Source organism: Primulina eburnea, chromosome 7 (genome assembly GCF_022965805.1).
Source record: "Primulina eburnea isolate SZY01 chromosome 7, ASM2296580v1, whole genome shotgun sequence".
Lineage (NCBI taxonomy): Eukaryota > Viridiplantae > Streptophyta > Magnoliopsida > Lamiales > Gesneriaceae > Primulina > Primulina eburnea.
Window position 1 is genome coordinate 4,252,132 of NC_133107.1, and position 18,610 is coordinate 4,270,741.

An 18,610-nucleotide genomic window follows, 5' to 3' on the forward strand; every position below is an offset into this window, starting at 1 on the left:
GTTATTGTTTTCTATTTTGCATGTATTTCTCGCGTTATATTTATTCATCTATATATATGATTTTTACTCTCTTCGTCTCGTGACTCATTCTTTCCTTAAAATCATCGATCTCGTGGGTGTCTTGTGAAGATAAGGAGAAGTCTTTATTATTTTTTGTAATAAAAAGAATATGATATAACCACACCACAAGAGGTGAGGTTTTTGTTTTTTTTTTCGCAAGCAGGGACATCGCCAGAAAATATATTGATCCTGGGCTGAATGAATCGATAATTTAATCGTTTGAAATTTTCAATCAGTAAGAGACTAGCAACTCTCATCTTCTTGTTTTCATTTTGGGAGGAGACGGATATGAAAAAAAATCCTCGGGGAATCGGCTAATTAAAAATTGAAAATACGAGGCTAAATTTTTTTTTTAAAAAAAACTCAATCCATATTCTTAATTAAACAAAAAAAAGTAGCTTGGGCTGGAGCCCACCCCAGCCTTTGGGGTGGCTCCGTCCCTGTTAACACAATAACCGATTTTTAAGGTTAAAACTCGTGAGGTCATAATGGGTATCAAAGTTATTGCAAATTGTTGCCTTTATATTGATTATGATACATTTAGTGATAACTATATAAAACAAGTTTTTATGTCGAGAAAAAAATAGAAATTGAAAGGTTAATAAAGAAATAGACTTCCACCAATTGTTTAACTTCCACCAATTGTTTAATTTAGATTGATGAAATAATTGGAGAGAACTTCCAAGAGTTTGAATGATATAATATAAATATAAATAATATTTGATCCTCAAAAATAACACTTGGACAATAATTCGAATTCAATTGTTAATTATTTCAATTTTGCCTTTAATTATTTTAACAATCAAGTCATTTAAATCTGAAGGTGACTATCATGAAAAGTTGTATGTTCAAAAGAGACGCATCTTTTGATATTAAGGAATTCATCTTTTGCCATTAAAAGAGACACCGTCTCTTTCTAGAACTTTTTTTTATTGCTATATCTGCTAGTTGATAATAATCAATTTTTCCTTTCGTTTATTTATATCAGCAATCACTTTCATTCCCTAACTTGTTCTTGGAGGAATACTCAGATTTTGGTGTCTATATTTTCCATTTTCGAATTGAATTTATCATGTAGCAATTTGTCATGCAACGTAGCAAGCAATGTAGTAGGAACAATAATTCCTTAAACATCGAATAAGCAAAGGAGTTAATTTTGATATAATGTATTTCTGAAATTATGCAATAGGAAAAGGAATTATTAATTGAAATCGGGAAGTCGCATCATAGTTGTCCACCTTTGACTTTCATAATACGAACAATTTTCCCAGTTCTTGTCTTGTCAGTCGTACGTTGGGAAACTTCCAACAACTAGGCCAAGGCTTCCAGAAAAAACAGATGCATGAAAATTAGAATTTTTTTTTGTAAAATTTACTTTTCCACTTTTCCAACAACTTTGTAAAAACACACGCAAATCTAGATATATGAGATTGAGAGAGTATTTACTGTGCCTATGCTTACGTCTCTGGGAAGAAGGAAACGGGTCGACCTAGTTTTCGTCTTCCCCGATAGCTTCTTCCCATCGCTCCTTAAAATTTTGAAGTTCTATGGTTGATTGCCTCCGAATCTGCACAATTCAATTCGAAGCTCAACTTCAATAATAATAAAGCTGGCTTGCCTGCTTCGACGGTATCATTCTAACACTAATTTAGAGAGAACTATCACGGTCGAACAGAATGAAGAATGAGGAGTGCATGAGCAATCATGTTGCCACTTACACACTTTTCTCATCACTTGCAGAGAGACCATGGTGGAGACAAATGGGGAAATTGTTTTGCTTTTGCTTCCGCCAGTCGGACAAGTTAAAATAGCTTTCATAATGAAACATGATCGCAAGTAGATGCCCAGAAACCATGAATTAGGACAATTATGGATACATTCCAGTAGCTAAAGATTCTGGACGTTGGGCTTCTCCAGGTGCTCCAAGAGTTACAGTACAAAGTACCTGTATCCAGCATATTAGATGCCCCGACAGGCGACAGGCGACAGGCGACAACCGTACGACTCCCAGAAGAAAAGTGCCGATACATAAGATGTCGTGCCCCTCTACCATGAGCAAACTCTTTGGGGAACACCGAGTGCGGTGAAGTTACTAACCTGAGAGTATAAACGCATACAGTGAGAGGTAGGAAATCGCGAGTCTCATCACACTGACATGAGGAAACTGTGGACAACACTTTCGTCTCTTCCATAGCCAAGAGAACGGCGCCATTCGCAAAACGGGCTAACTTACCTATTTCCAGCGTAATGTTTATGATCCAACGTCAGACTCTTCGGTGTGTGTTTCAAGGATCTTCTTCCCTGCTACTCGAGTTTCAGAATTGGCCACAGCTGACGTGGATGAAGCGTTGGCACTACTACGGCAGCCGCAGATTGTCCGGAGTTTGATTTGCCGCCATGGTCTTGTTGAGAGTAGAGGATTGGCTTTACTCGCCACGGCGAGACGGTAGATATGGAGACGTTGGTGTTTAGGGTGTAAGGAGCTTATGTGCTCGCTAACGGTGTAAATAATCTTACTTTGTTTATTTGATACACATAAATATTTTGGAGGAAAAAAAAAATCTAATAATTTTCTCGGCCTTAATCAAAAGTGGAAGTAATTATGTTTATGAGGATTGAATTTTTTAATTACTATTAAAAAATAAAGGCAAAAACTTGTGTGAGACGGTCTCACGGGTCATATTTGTGAGACGGATCTTTTATTTGGGTTATCAATGAAAAAGTATTACTTTTTATGCTAAAAGTATTAATTTTTATTGTGAATATGGGTAGGTTTGACCCGTCTCACGGATTAAGATCCGTGAGACGGTCTCACATGAGACCTACTCAAAAATAAAAGACATATTTCATCCACTCTTTTAACTTATCGATTGATTAGTGTGATGAGATAACAGAATGATATATAATGAGAATGATAAGAAATTGAAAGTTATGGATAATTGATGTAGTGCGATAAAGATACATATTTTGATATGATTTTAATTGAAATGACTAAATTTAAGATTATGTTTGGATTTACTGATTTCAAATCAGTGAAATTCAAATGTATTTTTTGTTGTTGAGATATGTAAAATCATAAACTTCAAATTTATCTCTTACATGTTATATCACATTTCATATTAATTAGGATGTATTTCAAGTTCACCAAATAATGGTCACACTCGAGATTCATTTTACTGTGCATCACTAATATGTAAATAAGTAATGTCTGAATAAAATATTTTATTGTAAACAATAAAATTATACCCAAAATCTATTGATTTCAAATCAATATCCCCAAACGCAACCAAAAGGCATTTTTTTAGTAAGTCTTTAGATAATATCACATATCTTTACTTGTGAGACGGGTCAACATTGCTCATACTTATAACAAAAAGTAATACTTTTGGAATAAAAAATAATATTTTTTCATGGATGACCTAAATAGAATAACCGTCTAACAAAATTGACATGTGAGACCGTTTCATATGAGTTTTATGATTTTTACATGGCCTCCATGAATATGACATCATTAATTTTGACCTTAATTTAAGTTAGTTTTTCAAAATAAGCTTTTAATTAGCTAAGTTACAAATATAATCTTTGAATATTATTATCATCTTCCACCATCAATTTATCATCCTATTTTCTTTTCATCCAATGGGACATCCAAATATAACATCCTCTATGCATTTCTTTCATAATTTTTTTATATGTATTTCTTAAAAAAATATTTTTGTTTGTTTTTATCTCAAATCTTGTGTAATCTTCAATATCTTTCTTCTACACGGTACAATAAGAAAAGTTGCAAAAATCCTACTCCAATTGACATGACATGATCATGTTCATAAATTTTCAAACATTATTTATTATTTCATTAGGATTTAATTTACTATCGCTTTTATTTTTTTTTCATGGAGATCTTGTGGTCTGTGGACTCATTTTTCATGTTATTTAGCTTTATCTTTGTTATTTTCACGAACTCACAAGCATAATTAGTATATTATAATTTATATTCAAATGACTAAAATTATTGGTATTAATACACAAAAAATAATCGAAATAAGTTAATGTATTATAAATTGAATTAAAAATAATATTTTTTAGAAAAATCCGAATTACTCTAATTACGTTGGAAAGTAATAAAATTTTAAAAATCACTTCATCGAAATTATTTATGAGTTTAATTATCACAATAAATTTATGTATTTTTATATAAAATCTAGAAAAGGAAATATGGAACATCCAAGGTTTAATTTATGAAGTGTGAGAATGGAATTGGGATGAACACAATGTTTAAAACAAGAGTATAGAAGATTTTGAACTTATGAAAATATATATTAAAATCTATTTGATAGACAGAGATTATTTTTAAAATTTTATCAGCGCACAAATATTTTTTTTTATAAAATTACACTAATTAAAATATTTTAAAACATAATTATTATTTATTTTCAATTACAAATCTTTGTCCTGTTTATTTTTTGTTTGACATAAAAATATATTCAAAATGAATAAAATTATTTTAAGTTTGATTATTTATTAATATTGAAAACTGTTTTATGTATTTTTAAAAATATTAATTATTAACTTATTTTTTTGTTTTTCGTAAATTAAGTAAATAAGTAAAAATATTATATTGAGTGATAAAAATATTTGAAATAAATAAAAATTATTCACACTGTTAGTAAAAAAAATGTAAAAATTACAATAATAAATTACAAAATCAGTAGGATTTTTGAAAAAAAATTATAGATGTCAATAATAGTTATGCAAAATTAATCTATAAGATTCCGTGAAAATCATTAGAGATATGTGAGATTTTAAAAAACTCAATAAAAAATTATCAGTTCCACAAAAATTTGTAGTAAATTACAAAATCAATAGGATTTTATGAAAAAATTACAAATATAAATAAAAATTATGTAAAACAAATCTATAAAATTATGTGAAAATAGTTATAAATATGTTAAATTCTACGAAAGTCAATAAAAATTAAAATTCTATTATTTAAAAAATACAGAAAATCTCTGCACAAATACATCCCGTATCTGTGATCGAATACACCCCGTTTAGCCAAAGTTGGGTTTAGCAGAATATCTTGAATCTTTATTGATCAAAATCTCTGTTGATTTAAGATTATTGTTTTTAATGATGCACGCTTGTATAGCCGGTGAGTTTTACTCCCTTCGATCCATTTTCTGGTTTCTTTCGTGGAAATATGTCAACCACTCTGTTGCTATATGCGTCAAATCTTTTCTTACTCAGTTGGTTGTGCTATGATTCTCTCGTTTTTGTTTTTCGACATTCATTTGCTGGGTGTTACATCTGCTTCTGGTTGTAGATTGTGATGTGTTTTGGTGATGTTTTTTTTTTACAAAATTTTTATTCTTGTGTTTTGAGGAAGCTTCTTTTTGTGGGTTCTTTCAGGAATTGTTTGTTTGGCGTTTTTATGCGGCGGATTCATGGTGTTGGAGTATGGAACGAGGCGCCGACGGTCGAAGGTATGTTCCGACATCTCTGTTGCTATCTTCAATTGTTATTGAAGTTCTTGTTTCTTGATTGATCAAACCTCTTACTATATTTGCACTAAAGGTACTTCCTGTAGTTACTCATCACAAGCATGTTATTGATGTTGATACTTCCGTAGAGGAGAGAGAAGATAGGATTAGCCGATTGCCAGATGATGTGATCTTGTTGATTGTCTCACGATTATATACGAGAGACGCTGTTAGGACAAGCGTTCTGTCAAGGCGATGGAAGCATGTTTACACCTTTGTCTCAGAAGTTAGATTTTATTGTTTTATGACTCGTCATTCTCATCTCAAGGGCAAAAAGTTGAGGGAGTTTCTAATAAAGTTTGTCCAAGCAGTGTATACCTTTTTACAACATCATTCTGGTTCTAGAATAAAGTCCTTTGACTTGGTTTGTTGTTTTCGTGGATGCAACTTGGACTGTTTGAGAAGATTGATGAATTATGTTGGCAGATTGGGAGTGGAAGGGCTTACCATTCGATATTGTTGTACAAACCATGTGCAACAGAGCATCCCTCCTATTTTCTCTTCCGATTTTCTTCCTGAAGCATCGTCGGTGAAACGTGGTTCTTTCCAAATATCAAGCCAAAAAGCTCTCAAAGATCTTGATTTGGCTCATGTTGCTCTCACTTATGAGGCTGTAGAGTGCATTTTATTGAACTGTTGCAGCCTTCAGTCATTAAAATTGAATTCTTGTATGCTCCCTTCCAAGTTACATATTCATGGTCCTGATCTCCAATTAAAAATTCTGAGGGTGTTTAACTGTTCAGAGGTTGCAGAGATAGACTTGTCTTCTATAAATCTAACTACTTTTGAATTATGTACTCCTAGAATGCTGGTGTTATCGTTTTCTAACGTACCGTTGCTGCAAAATATATCCATCAACGTTTTTGACCTCAGTGTGGCTCCTTATGTATTTGTAAAAGTTGCCAAAGATCTACCTAATCTCGAATGCATGTATTTTCGGACTGATGCCAAATTATTTGAGGTGCAATGAATCTCTTTCATCATTTTTCGATTCTTCATTTCCTTAGTAGCGAAGAAATACTAGAAATATTTATAGCGTAGTTTCTGCATTTTGTCTCAGGCATTTGAAATAGGTGGAGTTAACAAGCTTAGCCACCTAAGACAATTGTCTTTATTCTTAAATCACAAGAACAATCTCGATCTGCTAGCACTGGCTACTGTCCTGGATGTGTGCCCTCTTTTACACAAGTTCCGTCTATCGATGGTATTATTCATCACATATTCACATTACACCTTGCTCCACAATGATAACTTTTTTCAATGAATGCACATGTGGCTGATAATTTATTCTGCTTTATGAATCCAGAGAGTAACATCAACATTTAATGGAAAACGAGCAGAGAATATGGTTGTCAGGCAGCACACTCAGTTGAGAGAGGTGGAGTTTAGTGGATTTAGTATGACAGAGAACGAGTATAATTTTATTTTGCACATCCTTGAAAACGTTGTCTCCCTCGAACGATTGTCAATCTTTTTGGATTTTTACTCTGAACTTCTTGGAAGATGTCTTTGTACAAATCGTAATCAAGTGGATCGCTTGGAGAAACAGAGAATTATTCGCGAGCGGTTGCAAGGACAATCCATTTCTAAGAATGTTGAGATTATTATCGTGTAAGAAACCATAACCGATCCATATATAATTAAAAGTCAAGTTAAACATTCTTTTCTTGGTAGATTATTGTTGTGATCATCAGTCCTTGAGGTTTGTTGAATTTGAAGAAATTGATATCTGGTTATTGGCTTATGCGTTGGTTGATTCTGAATGAATAGACATTTATATTGCATGGTGAAAAGGAGAGATTTTTTTATATGATATACGCACTGATTTCAAAATTTGACTTTGCTAAAGATATCTGCATTTGTCTGTGCAGGTAACAGCTATCATATCTCTTGCAGCTGTGTGCTCCTCCGCTGGTGTGATGGTTGTCTTTACAAGAGACAAAAATCTGCCAGATATCCGTAGCTTTCGCCTTCGCATTGTGGTTTCTTCTTTCTTTCGTATGTCATGTTTTGGCTTGTCGCAACAATATGAACACACCTTATTCGTCGTTGACACCATTTTTTATAACATGCGATGTATTTATGCGTGTTCATGGATTTTTACAGATGTCCCCATACAAAGTTTAATTTTTCTTTGGCACACTACGCGCGACGCGTGTGTATACAATAAATTTTTATATAAAAAAATGTTAGAATTCAAAACTATATTATTTTCGATAATATTTTTCTTAAAAATTTATAATTTTGTGTGGATAACATTTCTAAAGAATAAAAATAAAATAAAATTAAAGGCATAAAATTGTCTGATTTGAGTTGATGACTGAAAGATTTTAATTTATCCAAATATTTAATTTAAATTATTCATGGACCACATAGTGGCGTAAACCCCTGCTTGTGCACCTCATAGAAGGTGGAGTTAGGTCCAAGTTTTAATTTTAACATAGTCCGATAAAATATATATTTTGATATGATTTTAATTGAAATTACTAAAATTAAGATTGTTTTTTGATTGATTGATTTCAAATGAGTGAATTTCAAATGTATTTTTTTTGTTAAGATATGTAAGATTATAAATTTCAAATTCACCTCTTACGGCGTACATATTACATCATATTTCATATTAATTAGAATGTATTTCAAGTTCAGTCTCACTTGAAATTTATTTTACTTTGTATCACTAACATATAAATAAGTAAGTTGTGAATTTAAGATTTAATATAATATTTTATTGTAAACAACAAAATTATACCCAAAATCTCTAGATTTCAAATCAATTTCCCTAAATACAACCTAAAAGCATTTTTTTAGCAAGTCTTTTGTGAGATGGTATCACGGATCTTTATTCATGATACTGGTCAACTTTGCTCATATTTACAATAAAAAAATAATATTTTTGAAATAAAAAATAATATTTTTTCATGGGTGACTCAAATAGAATATTCGTCTGATTAATTTGACATATGAGACTGTTTCACATGAGTTTTTGTATTTTTTATATGGCCTCCATGAATATGACATAATCCATTTTGGCTTTAATTTAAGTTAGTTTTTCAAAACAACATTTAATTAGCTAAGTTACAAATACAATCTTTAAATCTTATTATCATCTTCCACCGTCAATTTATCATCCTATTTTCTTTTCATCTAACGGGACATCCAAATATAATATCATCTATGCATTTATTTCATATATTTTTTTATGTATTTCTTAAAAATTATATATTTTTATCTCATATCTTGTGTAATCTTCAAGATCTTTCTTCTCCATCGTACAATAATAAAAGTTGCAAAAATCCTACTCCAATTTGACATGACATGATCATGTTCAGAAATTTTGAAACATGATTTATTATTTTATTAGGATTTAATTTGCTATCGCTTTTATTTTGTTTTTAAGGAGATCTTGTGGGCTTATTTTTCATGTTATTTAGCTTTATCTTTGTTATTTTTCACGAACTCACAAGCATAATTAGTAGATTATAATTTATATTCAAATTACTAAAATTATTAGTATTAATACACAAAAAAATAATTGAAATAAGTTAATATATTATAAATTGAATAAAAAATAATATTTTTTAGAAAAGTCCGAATTACTCTAATTACGTTGGAAAGTAATAAAATTTTAAAAATCACTTCATCGAAATTATTTATGACTTTAATTTTCACAATAAATGTATGTATTTTTATATAAAATTTAGAAAAGGAAATATGGCACATCCAAGGTTTAATTTATGAAGTGGTGATAATGGAATTGGGATGAACACAATGTTTAAAACAAGAGTATAGAGGATTTTAAACTTATCAAAAAATATATTAAAAACTCTAGAGATTATTTTTACAAATATGGTTTTGAAGTCGGCTAAAATCCTTAAATTCTCTTAAATTTATGTTTTTTCACCGTAATTACTATATTCGTTTTGTTTCTATTAAATTTACACCCTTCACTATCCTCTTCCGATCCTACTACAAAATTAAAAATATATTGAAGTTTTGTTTCATCCATTTTATTAAAAAACAACTTATTTGAAAATTTATATAGTAAAGTTTTTATAAATTAATAATGTTGGGACCATAAAATTCTTTCAATTTATAGATGTATTAGTTAATCGATAAATTAATAATTTATTATTTTTTAAAAAAAGTTTTTTTTTTCAACAATCATACATTTAATTCATAAAAAGTTATTATGTAATACAATTGTATTGCATGATCATATTCATTGAATTAATAAAACTATTTATTATAAATAATATTAAAAAATAAGTAACTGAAATTCATCATTTTAATAGTTAAATAAATAATAATCATTTTATTAACTAATGAAATAAAACTTACAGTATAATAAAAATAACAATATAATTAAATTTCAAGAAAAAATTTGATAAAAACATATTTTATAAATCATCTTATTTATATATTTGATTATAAAAGCATTTCAAAAAATTATTTTAATTTATCAAAATTATTTTAATTTATCAAAATTATTAATTTAACACATTAATCAAGTCTCGACAAAATATAATATAAAAAAAAATATTAATTTGTCGATTTTAACATATTTTTTACAAAAATTATCGATTCAGTGCCTATATAAAAACTTAAAACTGATGATTCTAAAATACATGTATGTTAAAGGGTTGTATTCGATGTAGTAGATTTAATTACTTTTAATGAATTTTGAAATTTTAAAAGTATATAGGTATCCAGTCAAGACTTTTGTATAATTTATAGAAGTCTAGTGGTATTCAAAATAGATTTTCATATAGTTTTATAAAGTCAAATTTGCATTCAACATTGAATTTTAAAAACTATATAAAAGTTTAGATGTATTTAATTTTTCAATAAATATTTAATAATTCCGTGAAATTCATTAACATACAAACACTAAAGTCTAATGTATAACTATTAATTGTCAAAAATTATCTTTGGTTCAACCCAAGTAATTGGATGGATTTGCAAGTTTCGAAAACGCCAAATTTAGAAATAGCAATATAGGTGTATCATAAAAATGCTTCATTACTCCTTATTTAAATTGTGAGCTATAAATTTGTATAGAGAATGAAAGCTGCCCAAGATCGTGCTAGTTATGCTAACAGACGTCGTCGACCTCTAGAATTTCAAGTTGTATATTTTGTGTTTCTGAGCATCTCTCCGTTTAGAGGTGTTGTTCGTTTTGGTATGAGAGGTAGTTGTCACCTCGTTTCGTTGGTCCCTACGAGATTGTTGAGCGTATTGGGACTTGCGCTTATCGTTTGGATTTGCCTCAGTCTTTGTCTGGCATCCACGATGTTTTCCATGTTTCTATGTTGCGTAAGTATGAGCCCGATCCGTCTCATGTGATTCAGCCTGATGAGGTTGAACTTGATCCGTCTCTATCGTATACTGAGTATCCTGTTAGTATCTTAGATCGTAAAGATAAAGTTTTACGCAATAAAGTTATACCACTTGTACGTGTTCAGTGGTCGAGGCATGGGGTAGAAGAATCAACATGAGAAACAGAAGAGAAGATGAGAGCATCTTATCCATATCTGTTTGATTCTTAGTAATGTATTGTAGGTTTCGTATCGTGTGTAAGATGTATGTGTATAAACAGAAATTTTGAGGACGAAATTTGTTTTAAGAGGTGGAGAAGTGTAAGGCCCTGTAATTAATTATCCGGTAATTTTGGCATAATTAGAATAATTATTGAGTTGTAAATTAAAATAATTAATTATGCCAAATAAAGTCAAGAAATGCGTTAAAAATATGTATTTTAGGATATCAGAGAATTTAACGATATAAAATACATATAGAGTTTAAATAACACACGAGAGCAAAATAAATACAGACCGGAATAAATGGGCTTGAGTTACTATTTGATGTAACCAAATATACAATATATAAATATACATATACATACACACATATCTCATTGAAAAGAGAAAAGAAGTGAGAGAAGAAAGAAAATGGAAAAAGAAAGAAGAAACCTGATAGACATAAATTAGTTGTGGCGATGAAAATAAAAACCAGCAGCCTTCGTTACGAAAACAGTAGACAATAAGAAAAGCAGAAGCTACTGTGATAGAAAAACAAAAGTAGTAGAAAGGATAGAAAAACAAAAACAGAAGAAGATGCTTCCTAACGTAACTAATCTTGAATGTTACCGTTAAGGTTACCTAGTACTAGTATTAATTGAAGCATTAAATACTGTACGAAGTCATTTAATTCGCTTTAATGATTTTAGTATAAAATAGGACCAATTGTTTTATAGCTTTTCTGCAGGAACCATTTCAGGTAATAAAGCTGATTCAATCAGAAGTCAGAAGACATCTTCTGATCATAGACGTTGAACTCAGTCACCTATATATATGGAACAAACCCATATAGGAGAAGTGACAATGCGAAAAATATCTTTCAAGGATCAACTCTATTTCACTCAACAAGAAAAACTTCGAAATTCCTTGATATCTTCAAGTTCAACATAAAGAAAAGTAGCACACGCTTTATAGCAAACATATGATCTTCTGAGATCATCTTGTGCTACTGTTTCTTACACTCTTCATAATTGTTCACAACACTCATATTTTATCAGAAGAGTTTGTAATCTGAAAAGAGTCTTTTCAGAACTTTGTATCGCATTTTAACTGTGTTGAGTAACTAAGAGTTTCAGTAGGCAAAGGGTAAGCCCTGCTGAAGTGGGTGTGTACAAGAGTTGTACTGTAATATCCAAAGTCTTTTAGTGATACCTTCTGGAAACAGGAGAAGGGGAGACGTAGAAGATTTAATCTTCGAACTTCCAGAAACAACTACTGTCTACTGCTATTATTGTCTTTCACTTACTTCATCAGATTGTTTCCACACCTATTTTTGTAATCTAGTGAAAGTATACGCAACAAGATAAACTACTATCTCTAACAGGATTTTAGTATCCCATCGAAAAACGAGTATAGTTTATTCACCCCCCCTCTAAACTCAACTTCGATCCACAACAAAACCCAAATATTCGCAACCCTTGGAGCAGCTGCGGGAAAGTTGCGATATCTCATCTGTCCGGCGTCCAAATCTCAATCGGTCTAAAGGGATGTCTTGCTAATATCCTAAGCTTCAATTCAAGTCAGAAATTACGAAGTTTGAGCAAAGATTCGGGTAGATCAAAGCTGCTCTTCCGGTGCTCTGTTTCTGCACGAATTCTTCCGGTTTTGGGGTGAGAGTTTTGGTGTTGCTGCGATTTTTACAACTTGAATTTGTAGAAATGACTTAAAAAGAACTTGTAGCTCTGTTTGTTAGATTTCTATAGCCAATAGAATCATTTAATTTGGATAAGAAACAGAATTGATATGATTTTTCTACCAAAATATGTCAAATCAAATTCTGAAATTGTTCTGTGCAGGACACCTACTGTAATTCGAGTTTTTGTCAATTATGCGCTCGGATTCTGGACTTGTGATTCAAAAGAGAGTTGTAGAGCTATGTGTTGTCTTCGTAATGATATAAGATTCGTTAAATTCCATTAAGAATTGAGCAAGTTATGCTTGTTTTTCTGGAACTGCTCAGTACGAGATTTTGTCCGAAAATCTGTGGAGTGGCAGTGTGTTCTTGATAATTCTGGGCTTTATCTACTGAGATTTGGAAAATGGTTTCTTCTAGAAAAAGTTAGATATTCGAGTTATCTTTCATTTCCAATTGGCGGATATTTATTTGAGTTAATATTGAGCAAGATACAAATTTTATGCTATTTTGTGCCAAATCGGTTATTGGTGTGGAATGTAGTTTTCATGATCGGCTTATTGTGGTGTTGTTTAGGCCGAGAGTCTTGAAGTGAAGTTGATATTGGATTGTCAAGTTGGTATAGGTATGTTACAGCTCGGTAACATACGACGGTAAAACATAAATTATGTTTAATTGTCATTCTGTGTTACATTGATCGGGTGTATGACTTGTTGGTTGTTGTAAATTGTTAAATGCCTTCGTTGTGATCTATGTTTATTATTATGACATATTATTGGCATTTAGCATCGGGAATATAGTTATGACATTCATGTTGAATCCTATCGTTCTTGTTAGCCCATTGTTGATATCCGTTGTTAACTGACACTGTTGTTTATCTCGAGATCATTGTGTGGCTGATAGGCCTATACACATGAGACCGTAGATGTGATTGAACAATCTCGTGGTTAGTGCAACCTTTTGAGGTGAGCTCTGGGATTGTGTCATCTAGTTCGTTCTGTTGTGTCATCCTGTTATAGCGTATCAGCTGTATGGAGGTCGAGTCAGGGGTGTTATTCAGCACAGCTTGGCATACATCGCATACTTGGCAGGGCGATTTAGCTGCATGACGATGTAGCTCCCCTGTGTTGTTGCTCGAGAATTATTCCAGTTGTAATCGTACTGTTTGTTGGCTCTTGTTATCCCGGTTATTCATCGAGCCTTTCATGCATTGCATATTACATTTTATTATATGATTATGCATGATTTATGTTATTGTTGTTATTGTTGAACTGTTTCATACCAGAATCCTAACCTCAGTTGTTTACTGAGGGGGCTGTTGTGGTTGCTATTGGGCACCATGGTAGATCTCCCGAGTCGTTTTGCTGCATCAGGCCAGGGTTCCGCCAGTGGAGCTCAGGATTGAGGTTGGATTGCTTTGTTTGTTCAGTGGAGTCTCTCAGTTAGCCTATATGTATGTCTTGAGTTGTTTCAGTCTTGAATTGTAGTTTATTTGCCGGGGAGATGCCCCGTGTATCTGTAGTAGTATTTGGTTGTTCTTGTTATGTGCTGAGGCGACTATGTGATTTTTATTATCTGGTGAGTATTTGGTAAGTTTTAATTTCTGTTTAGTCCTGGCCAGTGCGGCTATAGGTTGTTGACTTTGGTTTTGTTTTAATGACTCTAGTTTGAGTATATTTTGATATAAAATGTTGCTTGAGTTTTCGGGATGTCCTACTTACGGGGAGGTCATGCCAAAATTTTTCTAGGTCCTGCGGTTCGTATTAAAGTATTTTAAACCTTTTCCGCTGCAGTTTTAAATCAAACAATTATTGTTTGATCATTAATTGTCATTAGAGTAAATGAGCCTCACATATATTGATTCATGTTTTCAAATTTGATACATGTTCTTGATATCTATTCCATGCTTTTATGTTGATTATATGATTGCATGTTCGTTGATTTATACTGAGATTATGTTCTCACCAGAGTTATCCGACTGTTGTCTTGTTTGTATGTGTACATGACAACAGGTGGGACAAGATCAGGGTCGAGGAGATGGGGAGAGATCGTGATAGAGTGGAGACTACGGACTTTGATGTATATAGGGTTTTGACACTTGACATTTAGTTGTTGAACATTAGTTTAACTTGATTGTATGTTGTATCAGATTGTACTTTTATACTGATATGTATATGAGTTTGATTCAATTACGTTCCGCATTTAAAGAAAAAAAATTTTATGACCCTAATTGCTTGATTAGTAAATTGATTCTAATGATGATTAAGAGTTGATTAGCGTCCGGGTCCCCACATCATCTATGCATTTATTTCATATATATTTTTATGTATTTCTTAAAAATTATATATTTTTATCTCATATCTTGTGTAATCTTCAAGATCTTTCTTCTCCATCGTACAATAAGAAAAGTTGCAAAAAATCCTACTCCAATTTGACATGACATGATCATGTTCAGAAATTTTGAAACATGATTTATTATTTTATTATGATTTAATTTGCTATCGCTTTTATTTTGTTTTTAAGGAGATCTTGTGGGCTTATTTTTCATGTTATTTAGCTTTATCTCTGTTATTTTTCACGAACTCACAAGCATAATTAGTAGATTATAATTTATATTCAAATGACTAAAATTATTGGTATTAATACACAAAAAAATAATTGAAATAAGTTAATGTATTATAAATTGAATAAAAAATAATATTTTTTAGAAAAGTCCGAATTACTCTAATTATGTTGGAAAGTAATAAAATTTTAAAAATCACTTCATCGAAATTATTTATGACTTTAATTTTCACAATAAATGTATGTATTTTTATATAAAATTTAGAAAAGGAAATATGGCACATCCAAGGTTTAATTTGTGAAGTGGTGATAATGGAATTGGGATGAACACAATGTTTAAAACAAGAGTATAGAGGATTTTAAACTTATCAAAAAATATATTAAAAACGCTAGAGATTATTTTTAAAAATATGGTTTTGAAGTTGGCTAAAATCCTTAAATTCTCTTAAATTTATGTTTTTTCACCGTTGATACTTACGAGAAATTTAGGGTTCAATCCCAGCAAGCGTCACTAGTCCAGACACGGGTTCCAAAATTACCCTGGACCTGAAAATCACAAATAAGACCGTTAGGAGGGGGCCAGGAGAGTGTCCTGGCGTAGCCCCTCCGACGCTCAAGTCAGTGACTGAGGATATATGGAGGTGCAGCTAAGGGTGCTGCTGAAAATGATATAGTGAATCCATCAAATTAACACTCAAACTTAGTATTTATAGGAGAATACCTGGGCCCTAGATGAGCCGATCTACACCTGGGCCCTAGATGGGCAGGTCTTCTTTTTGGGCTTGGGATGAGCCAGGGGTAGTGGGCTCATCCATGGGGTATCACCAGTCTCCCCCTCCCGAGTCGAACTGAATCGCAGGTTCGAAGTTCGATTAATCGTGCTGTCCTCGGGTTACCGGGTGCGAGTTGTGCATTTTGTTCCTGCCGCTCGTCAGTATCCAAAACTTTGGAAAAATCAAGTCGCAATCATGCTCTGCAGGGAAATATTTGATCTCTCCCTTACAGAATTTCGACTGCAATTCATTCACCAGCTCTCCATCGCCTGGTAATAGCACGCTCCCACATACACTCGCCTCACCCTCGCCCAACCACCTAGCCCTCACGCTCTCGCCCAACCATGTGGCCCTCTCGCACCTGCGCCACACCTTCGTCTCACCCTTGTCTACGCACCCTCGCCCCCGCCCTCCGCGCCTAACCGCGCGCAGCCAGCGCGCATCCTGCCCCCGCACGCATCCACCCCAACGCGCCAGCCTCGCCCCTAGCCATGCGCACAGCCAGCGAGCCTCGCCAGCACATCGCTCCACCCTCGCTGAGCACGTCGCTCCACCCTCGTCCGTGTTCGCCTCACGCTCGCCCTCGCCGAGCTCGCCCACAAGCCCAGCGCCACGCTCGCCCTTGCCGAGCTCGCCCACAATCCCAGCGCCACGCTCGCTGTCGCCGAGCGCCTGCCTGCCCTCGCCGAGAGCGCCTCGCCCCAGCGCGCCCACTCACCCTAGCCGAGCTCGCCCAACAGCCCTGACCTCATCCTCGCTGCACGCACCTACACCCTCGCCTGCTCGCCCGAAAACTCTCTTCGCCTCTCGCCCTGCCGCAGCGCTCACATGCTCGCCTGGCCCAGCACACCGCGCGCCCGTCCCGCGCTTCTCATCCTCGCCTCTCGCCCTTCAAGTGCTCACCCTCGCCCCTCGCCCCTCGCCCTTCGCCCGTCAGCTCGCCCCGACGCCCAAACATGCTCTCGCCCAAGCACGCCTCTTGCGAATGATTGTCTAATTTCTGAAAAAATTATGATCGCCCAAGCACGCCCCTTGCCCAAGCACGCCCGAGCTCGCCCCTCATCCGTCAGCTCGCCCCGATCCCCGTTCGCAGCGGCAAACATTGTTCGTTAACGACAAACAAAATAAATTTTTCTAACACGGTATGCCCTCGTCGCCCCCATCTTCAAGGTCCTCTACTAAGGTTTTGAAGGAAAATAGTTTCCACTTCCCCATGCCCTTGACTCCTCTGCTAAAATAGTCCTTAACAGGAAAAATAAAGCTTCAACCTCTCTAACTTCTAACTCATCAGCTAGGTAATGCCTTAGCAGAAAAATAAATTTTTACCTCATTATCTCATGACTCCTCTTCTAAGCCGGGCCTTTGCAGAAAAAATCAAATTTCAACCTCCTCACCCTCTGACTTCTCTACTAGGCTCAGCCCAAGTAGAAAAATAAAACTATCACCTCATCATCTTGTAACTCCTCTGTTAAGCCGGGCCTTAGCAGGAAAAATCAAATTTCAACCTCTTCACCCTCTAACTTCTCTACTAGGCGATGCCCAAGTAGGAAAATAAAACTATCACCTCATCTTCTCGTAACTCCTCTGCTAAGCCGGGCCTTAGCAGGAAAAATCAAATTTCAATCTCCTCACCCTCTGACTCCTCTACTAGGCTCAGCCCAAGTACGAAAATAAAATTATCACCTTATCATCTCGTAACTCCTCTGCTAAGCCGAGCCTTTGCAGGAAAAATCAAATTTCAACCTCATCACCCTCTGACTCCTCTACTAGGCTCAGCCCAAGTAGGAAAATAAAACTATCACCTCATCATCTCGTAACTCCCCTGCTAAGCCGGGCCTTAGCAGGAAAAATCAAACTTCAACCTCCTCACCCTCTGACTCCTCTACTAGGCTCAACCCAAGTAGGAAAATAAAACTATCACCTCATTATCTCGTAACTCCTCTGCTAAGCCGGGCCTTAGCAGGAAAATAAATTTCAACCTCCTCACCCTCTGACTCTTCTACTAAGCGATGCCTTAGCAGGAAAATAAAAACTCGACACCTCCACCCTCTAACTCCTCTGCTAGGTGACACCTTAGCAGAAAAATAAAAATTCACCACCTCCACCCTCTAACTCCTCTACTAGGCGATGCCTTAGCAGGAAAAAGTCAACACATCCACCCTCTAACTCCTCTGCTAGGTGACACCTTAGCAGGAAAAAATAAAAATTCACCACCTCCACCCTCTAACTCCTCTACTAGGCGATGCCTTAGCAGGAAAAATTCAACACCTCCACCCTATAACTCCTCTGCTATGTGACACCTTAGCAGGAAAAAATAAAAATTCACCACCTCCACCCTCTAACTCCTCTACTAGGCGATGCCTTAGCAGGAAAATAAAATTTTTCTCCTCCACTCTGCTAGGCGACGCCTTAGCAGGAAAAAATTAATATCTCCCAAACTCTGCTCCTCTACTAGGCGATGTCTTA

The 18,610-nt window shown here is 34.2% G+C and overlaps 1 protein-coding gene and 1 long non-coding RNA gene across 4 annotated transcripts; both read left to right on the top strand.

The window, feature by feature from the left end:
- Window positions 1-5,059: 5,059 nt before the first annotated feature.
- LOC140836770 (F-box/FBD/LRR-repeat protein At1g13570-like) lies at window positions 5,060-7,701 on the top strand. 3 transcript variants are annotated; one of them, XM_073202529.1, is made up of 6 exons: window positions 5,060-5,212; window positions 5,470-5,543; window positions 5,635-6,561; window positions 6,661-6,804; window positions 6,907-7,211; window positions 7,472-7,701. In XM_073202529.1, the coding sequence occupies exons 1-6, from the start codon at window positions 5,191-5,193 to the stop codon at window positions 7,473-7,475; spliced, it is 1,476 nt and encodes a 491-aa protein (XP_073058630.1). In that variant the 5' UTR covers window positions 5,060-5,190; the 3' UTR covers window positions 7,476-7,701. The 3 variants fall into 3 exon arrangements, with proteins under 3 accessions (XP_073058630.1, XP_073058631.1, XP_073058629.1); XM_073202530.1 differs by having other exon boundaries at window positions 5,061-5,212; window positions 5,690-6,561; XM_073202528.1 differs by lacking the exon at window positions 5,060-5,212 and having other exon boundaries at window positions 5,225-5,543; window positions 5,690-6,561.
- Window positions 7,702-12,581: 4,880 nt separating this feature from the next.
- LOC140836027 (uncharacterized) lies at window positions 12,582-14,409 on the top strand. Its single transcript, XR_012118962.1, has 2 exons — window positions 12,582-12,786; window positions 13,386-14,409. It is a non-coding gene; the product is annotated as an uncharacterized lncRNA (long non-coding RNA).
- The last annotated feature ends 4,201 nt before the right edge of the window (window positions 14,410-18,610 follow it).

What these genes read in the sequence shown, in the direction of transcription:
- LOC140836770 (XM_073202528.1), top strand. Translation starts at nt 5,390, where the DNA reads ATGTGTTTTGGTGATGTTTTTTTTTTACAAAATTTTTATTCTTGTGTT. An exon ending in CGAGGCGCCGACGGTCGAAG is followed by an intron (nt 5,544 to 5,689) that starts GTATGTTCCGAC and finishes ATACTTCCGTAG; the next exon opens with AGGAGAGAGAAGATAGGATT. An exon ending in ACAAGTTCCGTCTATCGATG is followed by an intron (nt 6,805 to 6,906) that starts GTATTATTCATC and finishes TTATGAATCCAG; the next exon opens with AGAGTAACATCAACATTTAA.